This window comes from Ochotona curzoniae, unplaced genomic scaffold (assembly GCF_017591425.1).
Source record: "Ochotona curzoniae isolate NIBS_2020 unplaced genomic scaffold, NIBS_Ocur_1.0 scaffold_4506, whole genome shotgun sequence".
Lineage (NCBI taxonomy): Eukaryota > Metazoa > Chordata > Mammalia > Lagomorpha > Ochotonidae > Ochotona > Ochotona curzoniae.
The window spans coordinates 15,827,101-15,842,993 of record NW_024467119.1 but is presented as its reverse complement, the minus strand read 5'-3'; the positions used below and the strand labels follow the sequence as shown (position 1 = coordinate 15,842,993).

General features: G+C 35.3%; 1 protein-coding gene across 1 annotated transcript; it reads left to right on the top strand.

The window, feature by feature from the left end:
* Positions 1 to 648: 648 nt before the first annotated feature.
* LOC121147294 (sulfotransferase 1 family member D1-like) lies at positions 649 to 11,320 on the top strand. The gene is made up of 7 exons (XM_040967119.1): positions 649 to 793; positions 3,222 to 3,347; positions 4,106 to 4,203; positions 7,590 to 7,716; positions 8,568 to 8,662; positions 9,311 to 9,491; positions 11,208 to 11,320. The coding sequence occupies exons 1-7, from the start codon at positions 649 to 651 to the stop codon at positions 11,318 to 11,320; spliced, it is 885 nt and encodes a 294-aa protein (XP_040823053.1).
* The last annotated feature ends 4,573 nt before the right edge of the window (positions 11,321 to 15,893 follow it).

The following is a 15,893-nucleotide window of genomic DNA, read 5'->3' as shown; positions in this document are numbered from 1 at the left end:
GTGATGATAACATAAAATTACTTCATATTCTCATAAATTTAATGCAAAAAGTTTGCAGCACAAGTTGTCCAATGGATATCCAAAGGTTTAACTTAACCCAAGTTTTTCTTTCACCCTGTTTTGCCAGTTGGCACCTCTGCTAGACTCTTAACTGCCAACAGCTACCATCACATACCCATGCTCTCGCTCTTTCTCTCACACGCACACAATTTCCTATCTTTCCTTTGATCTATTAAAGATAGTTTAGATAGAATAATTTACCATTCTTCACTGTGACTAAAGGAAAGGAGATGCAAATATAAGCATGCCCAGCGCAGTTAGACGATAGGTTCAAGTTCCCTCTTCAATAAATTTGTTAAGATGCTTACCCCCTGACTCCAAAGTCAGTAATATATGGACCCAGAGATCTTTACTTGAGTAAATGCCAACATTACAAAAGTAGAAGATACTAATGATGTGTAATGTATGATCAGCATATATAAAGCAATTTCACGAGACTTATAGTTTGATAGTTTTATACTACTTTTTCTTTCAGTGATTCACTACACCCAGGATTGTAATCAACGCTATTGAATTCAGAGCAAGACAACACTGTTCTACTTAATTTTTAATACAACCAAGGATACACTTTGCCCTAGCCTCTGAAAAATGGACAAGCTGAATGTCTTCAGGAGGGAGCTAGTGGAAGTGCGGGGTGTCCCCCTCTTCCAGGGCATGGCTGAAGAGTGGTCTCAGGTGGAGGCATTTGAGGCCCGTCCAGATGACCTGCTGATCTCTACCTATCCCAAATCTGGTAAGGTTGTCCTGTTTGTTTGGATTGGATGATTAGAAGATGATTCATACCTGTGAACTTGCTGATCCACGGTTACTAGACATGTGTAATTTGAATTCATTAAACATTTGTTGAGAGAATATTACAGTAGTTTAGGGGTTATCTTTGTCTTAAACAATTTACTACTGATTCTATAATAGTAATTTGATAGAGATTACATCTGAAAGAAAAATTAATGCTGTCTTCCTTTTAAAGTTCAAAAAATTAAAGCCATATAATTCCATGCTTTGGTTATATTACAATATATATGGGGAAAGTTCAAAATTTATAAAACAAAATAGAATTGAAAGATAAGTTATTATAAGAGTTTTAAAATTCATTCATGGCTCTTTTCCTAATATATGTATTTCATGAACTTTTTGTAGACCACATTCTAGAATATGATCATATACCTTGGGTATAATAAGTATATCTGAAAGCAAATATATATATGCAAATATATATATAAGACATATATATATGTCTTACACCAGTTTTAATGTTTAGATATTTTGTGTATGTAAGTAAATGGCTGTGGAATTTCCATATACAATCTTAGGACAATGCAAGATGATTCAGTACGACTTGTGAGTTTTTTCTTTCTCATATTTGTTATGACTGAGTTTTCTAGTTTATCCAGGGTTAAAAATAGAAATATAGAAGAAAGATGAGTCTTTTTTTTTCAATTAATTCACTTGATCCTGTTTTCAGTCAGTCAACTGTTCTGATGATTAAAATCGTTAAAATTCACTTTCCTTCATATTCCTACTTCTTGTCTTAAAGGAAGAAGTTTTTAATAAGTCTGCTGGCTCCTATTCTTTTTCCACTAAAAAATACTCAAATTATTTCAAAGTAAAGTGCAACAAGTTCAGGGAAGAAAGCTCTGAATATGAGTTAGTCAGATTTGGCAAAATTACAAAGTTCTAGATAAGGAAAGACTCCTAAACCTGTAGATAATGCATTATACATATCTGTGTCACTATATAAATAAGCTTGCTTTGGCAAAATGTCTTTTTTTTGGAAAAACTGCTTTTATGACTCTGAACACTCCATGGGTTGCATAATTTTTAACGTTAAAACCACTGTGCATTTTTTAAATTGAAATAAAGAGGGGAGCCTTTGAGAAGCACATTTGTTTTTGTTTTGAGGAACAGAATCAGAACCAGGAAACCATTAAGATAATCTTTGAAAACTGCAATTATATAAAAACTCTTGTACAAAGGAATTCTTTCAAGTTTAGTTTTTTTGTTTCCAACATAAGAAAAGATGGATGGCTACATACAGCTTTTTTTATTGCTTATTTGAAAGGCTTAAAGAGCAAAACAGAGAGACAGAGAAATGTCTCCCAAACGTGATCCGCTCCTAAAGTGCCAGAATGAGCTATGAAGAGGTCAATCTGGATCTTTTTGCTACACACACAGTTTAGCCACATATATCACATATTGCTACTATTGTTAAACATTTCCCTTTGCAATTTATTGAAAACATGTCTGATATTATGCATCAATGTCATGTTAATTTTGCTATAATTAACATCCAAGTTATCTATATTTTATATGATAGACCACATATTGTTTTATCATTCTTATAAGAATCATGGTAAACAAACTCCCAATACAGAGCATACAAGATAGTAAAATTTTTATGTCTCTCAGTAAAAAGATTCTGAGACGCAATGTGTACCATTCAAATATAAGAGAAGAGATACATTGCAAGTCGCTTCAATATCTCTTTTTCTTTAGTGTTTAAGCTGTAGCCAGATCAGACCTCGGAAAGTTCAAGGGTGGTATTGGTTTGGCAGAGAGACAAGGAAAGAAGACAGAAAGAGAAAGATCTTCTATCCATTAGTCACTCCACAAACAGCTGGCTCACTTCAGACTTGTCCAATCCTGGCTATTGCAGCTATGGTGTGGTGTCCCACCAGTCCTTTTATATAAAACGTATGATTTTATATAACTTTTATGAAACAGCATTTAATTACAAATGAAATTCATGATCGGTTTATTGAGGAAAAAGTAATAATCATTAGAGACCAAGCTTGTAGCGTGTGGGTGAATCTGCTGCTCATGATGACTGATTCTTTACCAGAGTACAAGCTCAAGCCCCAGCCTTTAGATTTTATGTAAAATTCTACTTCCTGCTAAAGTGCCTGGGAAGGTAGTGGAAGAAGATCCAATTACTTCTGATTTCCCACATGGGTGGAAGGTGTCCACACAAACACACATTGCACAGAAACTATTTTCAGATTCAGCATAGTTAAGAATGTCACCTAATAAGGGGAATAATAGATAAAGGGAGTCGAAATGAACAGCACATGTATTTTAGATGCTGCGAAGTTTCTCTGAATCATTTTTTCTCTCTTGTTATTTACAACAGTAAGTTTTAGAATCTCACCCACTTTTGCCCTTAGGAACAACTTGGAGCAGTGAAATACTGGATTTGATCTATAACAATGGGGATGCAGAAAAATGTAAACGGGATGTAATATACAAACGAGTGCCTTTGATGGAATTTATAACTCCAGGTATTTCAAATGGTATTTTCTCTGCATGTTTCTTTTCACTATTAGAATATGTCCCCTTCACATGCTGTGGTTGTTGGTAGAGCCATGGTAGGCTATGAAGCATAAGCATCTTTTAACATAAAATTTAGCATGTGGTTATGCCAGCAACCATATGATAGCTCTCTGGTGCTCAAATATAATAGCTACATAACAAAAATTTTAATGTAGCATATTTTTTTCTGAATAAAAAGTAGACTTGCTTAAGATTTAACTAGTATGTGATCAATCATAATACGGATAATTCATTATTTGATTCAGCCTGGACTTGTATGCCACTCTTCACAAACTCAGGGAAGTAGATTATAGAAATGTATGCTCATGCATTAACAAAACTAAGAAAAAAAAGACAAGAGTTTCATGGCTTAATTTGGTCTTTGGATTTGAATTTAAGAGAATTGAGGGATTTTCAAAATCCTTTAGTTCAATTTAGTTATGCCATAAATTTAAAAGAAGAAGAAGAAAAAAATGTTTCTTGAGTTTGATCATTTATAAAGTTAATAACACAATTACATACATAATAAATGGTATTATGCATTCTAAGTATTATAACTAAACAGATTTATTTTTATCTCATTATAGACTTCAGGAACAGGTGAAATCAAAGAGCTATATCACAAAAACTATGTCAAGTCACAAGCTGGGTTAAGAGTTTAGAAAGACTTACATTGTGTTACAAATAATCCTTTTGATTCCACATTTGTGATGTAGTTTGTTAATTTTTGACTTTGTAGGTGTCGAGCAGTTAAACAATATGCAGTCTCCCCGATTAGTGAAAACACATCTACCTGTTGAACTCCTTCCTTCGTCATTTTGGAAGAATGATTGCAAGGTAGCAAACTTTAAAGAGAAAGATCCATTGTGTGATAATTTCTTTTACTGTTTATGCAGAAATACATTATGAAGGATGGCAACTCTCAGATAACCCATTGCATACATAGTAATCTGTTGTCTTAATCTCACAGATAAACAACCATTATTTTCCAAATATTTGTTTCTCAAATGTAGACATGGAATGTATTTAATATTTTGAACTTTATCCTGTAACTTCATTAAGTTGACATAATAGACTCATGTGGTTTTTGTATATTCCTTTCAAGTTTCAAAAAGAAAGTGTTCATTGTTGTCAGGAAACTCTTATTTCTCCCAATCTGGGTGCATTTTACTTCTTTACATTAACTTGTCAAATGGACAGAACCTCCAATATATTTCTGGATGGGAGTGTGTAAAAGAGACATATTGTTCTTGATCTTAAAAAAAGTTTATTTAGTATTACATATATCTTGATTGGTTAACAAAATGAATCTCACCTATTTTCAATCTTTAAGCAAACAGACATAACTTATATTTAGTTAAAATACATTATATTTTATATTCCATTTGATTAAATTTACTTTTTTTAAGAAGTTGCACCTTTATGCATTAAAGATACACCCTCTTTGGAATTAGGATAATGGTAGCCATGTAGGATGATTGGAAATTTGTATCAGCCAGTTTTCCCATAATGAAATATATGACAAGCTAATTATGTGAAGAAGGGTTTCATTTCATTTTATTTTGGAATTCATAATCCAAGGAAAGGCAGGCTCATTTGTTTAGGACCTGGTGATGGTATTCTTGTTAGAATACAATGCAAAAGGGAAATCTTATGTCCATGTCTCATCTCTGCTTATAAGACCACCATACTTTGACCGGGGATGCATCACAAACACCTTGTTACTTTCCAAAGACTCCATCTAGATACTGTAGTTTGATTGAGTTTGCAAACTTTTGGTACTATTAATGTAAGAATTTGGAGACCAGGCCCTAGCATATTGGCTTTTGAAGGCACCCACACTCATGTAAGAATCCTAGCAAAAATTAATCTCTTACAATTTTTTGGAAGTGCTTTATCAGAAATGTCATTATTTTGTTCTTCAACACTGCATATGATTGATCAGTAAAAATATCCATGCCTTCAATTTTCTTCATCTGAAAGGTTTTATTTTTTGAAAATTGCTTGCAAGTTCTATCATTATTTGAAAAGTAAGGATGAAATCTGACCATGATTAGCATATTTCTTATTGAAATTTTATTGGCCTCAGCCTCTCATGAGTAAAATATTCAAAAAGCACATAACCGATGCATATTTATGGAAATGTTATCATGTGTGTGCCAAATATTGTAATGGACATTTTAGGTTGAAACATAAATAGGACAATCTCTGCCATGCAACAGCAGATTAGTTTAATATCTAAATGTATTTCTTTTGCACATTGTTTACTCTTAAGATCATGTTGCACAATGGATTAAAAAAACTTCTAATTTCCATCCTTGTTAGCTCATAGTCCAGTAGGCTAATTTTAAAAGAGAGAAATGTGGATATACAAAGGAAACATAGATCAGAAAGATGAATGCTAATAGATGAGTTAAGATGATTCCATGAAGCAAACGTCCAATTTTGTGAAGAAAATTTTGATCAGCATTGTATAGAAAAGGTAGAAGCTTTTCAAAGGAGCACAGTACATTTCATAGCAATAAAAAGCTGTGTGCATAGAGTAGGAAGTAAGAAATGTAAACCATCAGGATGCGTCAGAGATCTACAAATGATCGAATATGGCTAAATGTAATACACAAATGTGGAGTAGGCAAATAAATCTGGGATTCAGGCTAGCATCTAATTGGACCAAGCAGAGGGACTAGATGATGCATTCACTCCAAGATCTTGCAAATTTTCATAAAATGAGCAAAGCAGTTGCTGTCTTACTTTTGAGAAAATGATGGTTATGCTCTAATCCTGTTGTAACTAGGAAATAAATCTTTGTAATGTCTTGGTATTCACCCTTTTCTCTCCCGAATCTAACAAAAATCAAAATATGTAATGAAATAAGACTATGATTTATTGTATTACTTTTTAAAAGATTTGCCTCATTTTGCTTAGAAAGGCAGATCTACAGAGAGAATGACAGAGAGAAAGATCTTCCATCCACTGGCCCCTCCCCAGATGGGATGCAAGGGCTGCAACTGAAGCGATCCAAAGTCAAGAGCTTTGTGTATCCCACACTTGTGCAAGGTCTCAAAACTTTGGGCCATTCTCCACTGCTTTCTCAGGTCACGAGCAGGGAGCCATGTAGGGAGTGGAGCAGCCAGGACATGAACCAGCACTCACATGGGATCCCAGGATGTGCAAGACGAAGCTTAGCCACTGAGCTATTTCTCTGGGTCTGAGATTACAATTTATTGTCAAATCCCTGTGGCAAAAAGCTGTACATGCCCCAGAAATGCTGGCTTGCAATTTGAACCACAGGATATCTTAAGTTCCTTCTCTGCACTGAGGAAAGCAAAGACTTAATAAGTAGAGTTATAAGTGATGGTAATAGGAAATCATTGGTTACTTCATGACAATTGTCTCTTGATATTGGTAAAGGAAGTAATTAGGATATAGGGTATGGTATTTTTTTCAGATATTCACATCAGCAACCATTTCAAGCATTGCAAATCCTCAATCTTTTGAAAATTCCTTTCCAGTTATTCACTGCCAATTGCAATCCTTGCCCCAGACTATAAGAACCACTAACACTACTGGGATAAAAAAAAAAAAAAACAACAACTCCCAGTTTTTTTCTTTTTGGCTTATTAATTAAAAGATAAAGAAGATCTCTGATCCTAGTTACATGAAAGGTTTCTTCTTGAACACATTTTTTCTTTAGAAATTTTGACAATGGGATGCAAGACTTTCTGCCAGATGTCAACATACACTTAAATAGCAGAATGATAGATTTATAACTATTGTTGGAAGGCTATATTATTGTAATTATATAAGGGAAATCAGTTGGTGGGGAGGGAAATGGGAAGAGAGGAGGAAGGGAAATCCTGGAGCATATGAAATAAAAAGATATATATTTGCTGTATAGATGTGTTTCTTGGAAGAGGTAGTCTTAATGAGTTTCACTGGACTTAAAATTAAGTTCAACCTAGCAACAACTCATAAGGCAAAATAAGCCTATTCCTCCTCAGGAAGCTCATTGCAGGTGTTTAAGTAGACTAATGATGTTCCTTTCAATGATAGAGAGAAATTAGGAGTGTTGAAGATAATTCATTATGTTAAAACAATAGAAAGCTGTGTGTATATGCTATCTATATTGGTATAGATATAAATGTCAAAATGAATAATATAAATAATGAAGTTTCAAAACTGTAAAATAGAAAAGAAGGCTGATTTCCCATATCACCCTACAGATGATCTATATGGCCCGGAATGCCAAAGATGTGGCTGTTTCTTACTACTACTTCTACCAGATGGCGAAAATATATCCAGACCCAGGCATCTGGGATGAGTTCCTGGAAAAATTCATTGCTGGGAAGGGTGAGTCCAATTCCTCCTTTAAAAATGGAGTTCTATAATGAGGTGTCTTTTACTCAGAGAAACAAAATTCAGACATAAATCTTATGCTTATTATATATATCATAAATACCTCAGTATTCCAATAATGCATTAGGGGACTTACAGAAGAGGCAGAATATACTGCTTTCTCTTTTGGAGATTGAGTGATATGTGGATAGCTTAGTCCTTAGTTTCATACTATTGCTATTTATCTAAATAGTTTCCTTTGTTGCTTTCCTCATTATCACACCATTTTCACTTTATATGTATTTCCTGGATACTGTTTTTTTATTGTTTATTATTGAAGGACCTTATTTTAAAATGTCAACATCTAAAATCAGTTGACATAAATAGTGTAAGACATAATGTAACAACAAAAATGTATTTTCTCATAGTTCTAGAGGCTAGAAGTTCAAGATCAAGATGTCATTAGGTCGGGTTTCTTTTGATCCTCTCACCCAGGCTTGTAGATCACAGTCTTTTTGTTTATTTTCTGAATCTTTTCTTTATGTAGGAACACAGCTGTATTGATGTAAGGCCCATCTTCAGGGCTAAATTTCTAATTTACTTCTTTTATGACCCTATCTCCAAACATAATCACATTCTCAAATAGGAGTTAGCAATTTCATGAGTGGTTTTTGCAGGACATGTTCCAAATCACAAGAGAGGCCTCTTTTTTCTAAGCAGACTGTTGCTATTCCACATTCTCTCATAGTTACCATCCCTGGTTCTTGAAACAATGTTCAGTCAATGTGTATTGGTAAGGTGTTAAGGTGGCATTTGTCATTTTGCTTCCTGCAAGATGTTTAAGAACAATTTATCTTCAAATTCAGTGGCCTATGGTTCTTGGTATGACCACGTGAAGGGCTGGTGGGAGAAAAGGAAGGATTATCGCATCCTTTATCTATTTTATGAAGACATGCAAGAGGTAAGAAACATTTGTGAAATACCTTCATTATTAAAAAACAACAACAACAACAACAAAAAACCTGTGATTTTTCTTCTTGGAATGATGGTTCTCCTCCTACTGGCCCAGCAATGTGGCTATTCTACTATATCAGCTGGATCTTTTCCCCTTAACTTCTCCTATCACTGTTGCCTCCTACTGGAGATAAGGCATGTATCTCAAATCGTTTGGACCACATCACATTGCCTCTGTTATCCACACAGAGATGGTGTTCTGAAATCAGAACTAGAGTGCTCATACATCCACTTCCTTTTTCCTCCCTTTCAGTGGATTCCACCCATACAGGAATTTAAAGTCATCAGAAGAATTCATAGAGAGAGCCTGGCATCATTTACTCATCTTTCCAGCCTCTCATTGTACCAACTTTCCCTTTTTTGTTGAGTTTACAGAAAATAATTTTTTAAAGCAAAAAAAATGCAAAGTTTAAGTTAGACTGGTTGTGTGGTATAACCAGGGTTAGTTATATACTTGGGAATTAAAATGATAACACACATATCAAAACCTAAAACTATCTCCCTTGATATAATGGCAAATGTGGAAGCTTGTTAAATTGTCGTCTTCTATCTGGCTGTGTCTATCTGGAATCATTGATTTTTCCAATTTCTTTAGGATCCAAAACGTGAAATTCAGAAGTTGATAGAGTTTCTAGATAAAGATTTACCAGAAGAAACTGTGGATAAAATCATTTATCACAGCTCTTTCAATGTGATGAAGCAGAACCCCACTACAAATTATACTCTGCTGGGCAAAGAACAGATGGACCATTCTGTGTCACCGTTTATGAGAAAGGGTGAGGATGTCATTTTTTACTTACTGTCTGTTCAGTTTTCTGGTCACATGGTTAAGAGTGTAGGTGGTAAGTTAGATATCTTAAGAATTAATAAGAGATTGAATTTGTTAGAAATATTAAAATGTCAAAAAATAAAAACATTCAGGAAAAAATAACCTGTGACAAATATATCTATATTTTCTGTAAGTCTAACATGTAAGATGAGCCTTCTGACAAGAAATGCTTTCCCAGTAGCCTGTGCATCAAGGAACGTGAGTATGGGTGTCAACTGTTATGTCGGAAAAATGGCCTTCATTTGTCTGGACTACTAAGATCACTTCCTCTTGCGTGGGCCATTTTCTACTGCCTTTCTGAATACATTAGCATGAAGTTGGATTGAAAGTGAAATAGCCAAACCTTGCAATGATGCTCTGAAATAGATTTGTGCTGTAGCACTGACTAACTTAAATTATTTTAGGTGTAATAAATGAAGCAAACTTAAAATTTATTATAATTACATCCAAGGATTATTATAATTACATCATTGTAATTGAACCCAGTATATAGCATTATATATGAATTAGACTTTTAGTAAATATACATTGTATAAGGCTGAGGGGATGGACAAAAAGAGAAGCAAAGCTGATAGACATACGTACTGTTCAGCTTTTCTATAAAGTGAACAATCCCAAGAATATCAGTAGTTTGACTACAAGACTTATGTATTTACATTAAGTTGACTTTTGGTGAGTGGAAGCGACAAAGATGCTGCTTAATACACCACAATGTGTAAGACAGGCTTCCCGATTCCAATTAAGTTTTGACTGGCTCTAGAGGTCAGCAATAGATATATAACAAATAAAATGGGGAAGTTGCAAAACTCTGAGTCAAACAATTGGCATTCAGTTGTTCTACAATATTTGCGAGGAATTGGTTCTAGGAATTCCTTGGGATACCCAAAATTCATTGATGCTCATCTGAGGCTAAAACAACATAAGTTGCTCTAATATACTGTTTTAGGGAGTAATGATAAGAAATTTCTGTGTACACGTTAAGTGTTCTAGTTTAATTATGAATACTTTGAACCTATGGTTGATTGAATCCACAGATACAGACTTCACAATACAGTCACAATGACTAGTTATTGACACATGTTTTATTTCTAAATTTGAGTTTTTAATCATGTCCTCTGTATTACCCTGTGGGATATTCCATGAAAGTACATGTTTTTTTTTCCCAAGTCCTCATTCAGAATTTAGTGTCATATGATCCTCTTAAAGGTTTTTCACACCCTTGTTATTGTGAAGACTGAATCATCCTACACTAAAGAAATTTGTTTAATTATATTTAGCTAAGAATTTTCCAAATTTTATTGCTACTGGAAACTATTATTTCAAGATTAATAACAAATTCTCTGTATCTTTTGTTGACAAAGCTTTTGAAACTTAAGAATGAGGGCTATGGGATACTAGAATTTTCTCATAGTAACAGTCCCTTAAGTTATATAAATAATCTCTTTTTTTTCATAATATTATGAAAAATTCATGGAACACTTTGGAGGGCTAAGAGGTGTAGGAGCATTGGGATGGCAAAACTGGAAGCAAGCATCTGAGGTTGGCACAGATCCTAAATTAAAAGTTCTAGAAAGATAAGTGTTATGGTTACAATTAAAGCTGGATTCACAAGAAAAAATTTCATAGTTTCCTCAAGTGTTCCATTTTATATATTTTTTCTCAGGTATTTCAGGAGACTGGAAGAATCAATTCACTGTAGCTCAGTATGAGAGGTTTGAAGAAGATTACATAAAGAAAATGAAAGATTCGACACTACAATTTCGTTCAGAGATCTAAGAACTAGTCATCCTGTTCCTGCTTTAGTTGGGATCAAATATCAAAGGAAAAAATATATCTCTTAAAATATTTGGTGAAAGAAAATTCTGCATATACTATCTCCTACTTATTCAGATAAGTTTTATAAAGGAATAATTAAAAAATTTCAAAGGGTGCATAGTAAAAACCAATTCTGTTTCTCTTTTTACTGAAATACAGTCACGGTGGTAGAAACAGTCAGAATTAAAACACTGGTTTCAGAATTGCGCTGTTGCTTGGCAAGACGTCACTAGCGGGGGAAACTGGGTTGCTGGGGTCTGTGCAGTGGGTGTGAATAATACGAATGTGTGAAGGAAACAGCTCTGCTGATTGGCAGGGCCCCTGGGAGCTTCCAGCTGTTTGACAGGGCCCGGTGGATGTCTCTTTGACCACCTTGATGCAGTCTCATGCCCTTTTTGCATGGACACTCAAGCACCCCACTAAGAAATTTATAATCTATTGAGACATTGTTTGCCCCTGTGAGATGGCTTTTGCAACCGACATGAGCCTGAGAGTTAATATTATTGATAATGTCTTGGTGAGTGGGCCATTAACTGCACACAGGAATACAATTAAACCCATGCTGTTTCTGGACACCTTATTGTGTGCCTACCCATTGCCCTGAAATCTGGCCCAGGCATATAGCATACCTTCTGGGAAATGGCTTGATAAGAATTTTACAAACTAATGGAAGTGATGAGAGTATGGACTAAAACTTCTATAACAAAGATATGCTTAGTGAGACCCTAAAGGCTATCCTGTTACTGGGACCCTAAAGGCCATCTTGTTACTATCACCCTAAAGGCCATCCTGCTATAACAAAAACATAATCAGTGGGACTCTAAAGGCTATCCTGTTGCTGGGACCCTAAAGGTCATCTTGTTAATAAAACCCTAAAGGTCACCCTGCTATGGCAAAAATATATCTATCTATCTATCTATCTATCTATCTATCTATCTATCTATAGATAGATATATATATATATTTATAGTTTACTGTGACCTTAAAGGTTATCCTAGCCTTACAAGTCTTTAGAACATAGAAAATGTAGTTGTTTTAGCTGCTTTCATAATTTCATAATTTTTTTAACTAGATGAAATATAGGACGATTTTACTAACATCATAAAGGTATTTTTGATTATTGTTTGATTGTTTAGGAGGTTGTAGGGCCTGCAGTTATACAGGGATTTAATGTTTGAAACTTTTTGTCTTAGACCTTTATGTTTTTCTCTTATGATGTATTTCTCCCAATAAGTGATGGATAAGTTGTAAAATCAGAATTGTAGCAGGAGCGTATTACTGATTGATATGTGTTGTCTGCTGAGGAATTCCTGGCTGCAACATCAGAATGGATAATTCCCTGTCTTAGGGTGAAACAATTTGCAGAGTTATCTTTGGAAGCACCCACTTGTCCATTGTAGAGTTGAAACAAAAATAGAGTAAATATGGTTCATTAACAACTGCAATTCTTTTTGCTATTATAACTCCCGCTTTACTTGCTTAGCTAACAAATGGTGTGAATTTAGAGGCCCAATGTCCAACTAAGGCGCCAATGACGCCAATCCACATATACCAAGGCCCAGCCTTACTAACCCAGACAAGGGTGGGGGCGGTGGGGGGACTGGCAAGCTGAGATAAGCAACGAATGCGTAACCCTTCATCACTCACCTCTCAAGCTGTTTTAAATTATGCCCCCTTGAAACTATGTCAAACTGCCCCTAAAGAAAACTTTGTAATTGTACTGCTTGGGGCCGCACTCTGCAGTTGAGTGGATTTAACACCATGATGTAAAGGGTCTGTGCTAGAGCTTGTGACTGCTTCTGTATAAATAAAGCAGACAAATTTTTCGCATTGTCAGCTGGAGCTGACTCCGGCAATGGGTGAAGGGTGTTTTGGATCATTGCATAATTACTTGCAATTTCTTGTGAATCCACAATCACGCTTTTTAAAATTTTTTATTTTATGACACAGTTTAATAGGCATTGGGGGCTCCCTTCCCTCCTGGCCTCCCATTGGTCTCCTCTCCAGTCTTTCAAAAGGTGTCTTTCGAGGACTCTCAGAATTCCATCATACTGTCATTGAGGTGTCTCCCAACAACGTAGCAGCTTATCTGTCATTTTGCTATGAGACCATTCTTGTACCGTAAGTATAGGGATATATCTCTCTCTGTTTCTGCCTACAGGCATATTAATTTCTGCTGTGCTTCCATTATACCTCCCCTTAGGTATAATCCACCATGGTTTGAGAAGGAAAAAAGAAAGAGAAAAAACTTAAATAAAATGAAGTAGTGAATCTTCATCTCCATGGTGTTGTCAAAGTAATAGCAGGGCAGAATCACCTTAAAATGTCTTAAAGTCAAACTAGAACAGTTTCAAGCTAATGATAGTGATTACAACCTGGAATAAAACCAGTTGAAGAAAATTAGGTGTAGAGCAGTTTAGAAGGTTTCTAAAGGCTTTATAAATTTGTATGCTAAGGGAAAATGTTGAAGTGTAAAGTACCAGGTTTTTATTGACACTTGAATGTTCACTTGACATGAATTTTTGGGGATATTGAGCTGAGTTTGTCCTTCTATTAAAAATTTCAGATGCTGGCATTGTGGAGTAGTGAATAAAGCCACCACCTGGGATGTCTACATTCTGCATGCTATTGTGTGTCCTGGTTGCTTTGTTACTGATCCAGCTTTTGGTTTATGGCCTGAGAAAATAAGCAGACAGAAGGAATTTGTAGCCCCTGGCTTTGGTTTGGCACAGTTCTAGCTATTGTGGCAATCTTGGGAGTGAATGAGCAGGTGGTAGAGGGCTCACTTTCTGTCTCTTTTTGAAGTCTTGACTTTCAAATAAATAAATAAACCTTTCAAAAGATTTGTAATTCTATACAATAATAGATATTAAACAATAAACAGAACAGTTGTTACAACATCACTTTGGTGTTTACATCCTATATCAGAGTTCATGAGTTCATTACCTGTTTTTTTTTTCTAATTCAACTTCCTGCTAATGCATCCCCTGGTAAGTAGTGGATAATGGTTCAAAGACTTTCCTCCCTTCTATGCACAAGGAAGACCTGGTGGATTTCTGAGAACCTGAATTCACTTTGGCTTCACCCTGGCTGTCACAGTCATTTGAGAAATGTAAGAAGACTTCTTTGTCTCCATGTCTTTCAAATAAATAAATAGAATAAGCATTGAAATCAGTAAGCAAAACTTCATTCAAATAGTTATAGTGATCATAATAGGGTGTGGTTTGGCAAAGGGAATGAGCAGCGTGATGGTGATGCTGAAAGTGTTCAGAACTGAGGAACATTTGAACTGGAGGTGGAGGGAAGGGGCTTTCTGAGAGAACGGGTACTAAAAGAGAATTGCTCATCCGCATAACAGCGTCGTGGAAATGCGATGAACCAGCAGTGGGAATAAACAAACACTGGGTGTGTTTGGAGCTGGTCCAATGTTAGTGTGACAGTTCAAGGAAAGTGGGAGTGATGGAAGCAGGTAGCTAACAGAGTTTCATTCGATAAACCAAATATGAAGTTGGGATATAAGTATGAAAGTACTACAAGGTCATTCATAATTTTAAGGAAAAAAGTATGAGCAAATGCAACTGAGTACCAATGCACATCATTATCTCTAATGGATTTGAACAACTTTACCTTCATTTCTTTTCTGAAAAGGACCAAATACTTGTTGAAGATTTGTTGATTGGTGTGGCAGAAAATAGTGTTTCTTCTTCAAGTTTTACTCATAATACCTTCCAATTGAGATTTGTTGTTCAATGCATATCTTTCAAAAAAACATCATTTGGAATTTCTTGGATATCAATACTTTATCAATACTCACCAAATTTGCATCCCCTCTCATGGCCTGAGCATAGTGGTAGTGACAATCATTCTGACACCTTTAAGGACCTGATGAGAAACAGCAGGTATTTTCAACATGGAGTCTCTGGGATTTTTTTTTTCCCACAGAGTAAACCAAACTGTGCAATCCTATTTACAGGGTTTATTCATTTTTTTAAATTTTCAGATAAAGTCTCTAGGTGAGCAATAAAGATGGGATGCATGGTTTGGAACCTCACACATTTTAGAATAAGCTCATAAAACATTGACTGCTTTATTCAAAGCTAGACCTTGGGGTAGGTGTTTGTATCCATGGTTAAGCATGCACCACATACATCTCTTTCCCAGTCCATTCTCCTAGGCAATGTGTGCCTGGGAGGCAGAAGCTGAAGACTCTAGTATTTAGGGCCTGTCATGACATTAAGATCCAGACTGAATTCCCAACCCCTGACTTTGGGGTGGCAATCCTTGTGCTGTTGGGGGGATTAATGAGTGAGTCAGAGGATAAAAGAAGTCTGTGTTTCTGCCTTTCAACCAAAGTTAATTAATTAAGAACTTAATTACTTCTACAAGCTGGATTTAATCCCTCTTGTTCATATGCACTGCTGAGGCAGGCAGTGGTTCTCATTTTTTTATAAAAAATGAGAAATGATATTTTGTGTTATCTATTGTAGCTGTTTCTTGTCGTTCCCATATTAAATATTGTTTTTAAAGCTTTGCA

Bases quoted from the DNA above. Each gene is read 5' to 3' on its own strand.
- LOC121147294 (XM_040967119.1), top strand. From the start codon at position 649: ATGGACAAGCTGAATGTCTTCAGGAGGGAGCTAGTGGAAGTGCGGGGT. The intron at 7,717-8,567 runs GTGAGTCCAATT...CTTCAAATTCAG, and splicing joins AAAATTCATTGCTGGGAAGG to TGGCCTATGGTTCTTGGTAT. The intron at 9,492-11,207 runs GTGAGGATGTCA...ATTTTTTCTCAG, and splicing joins GTCACCGTTTATGAGAAAGG to GTATTTCAGGAGACTGGAAG.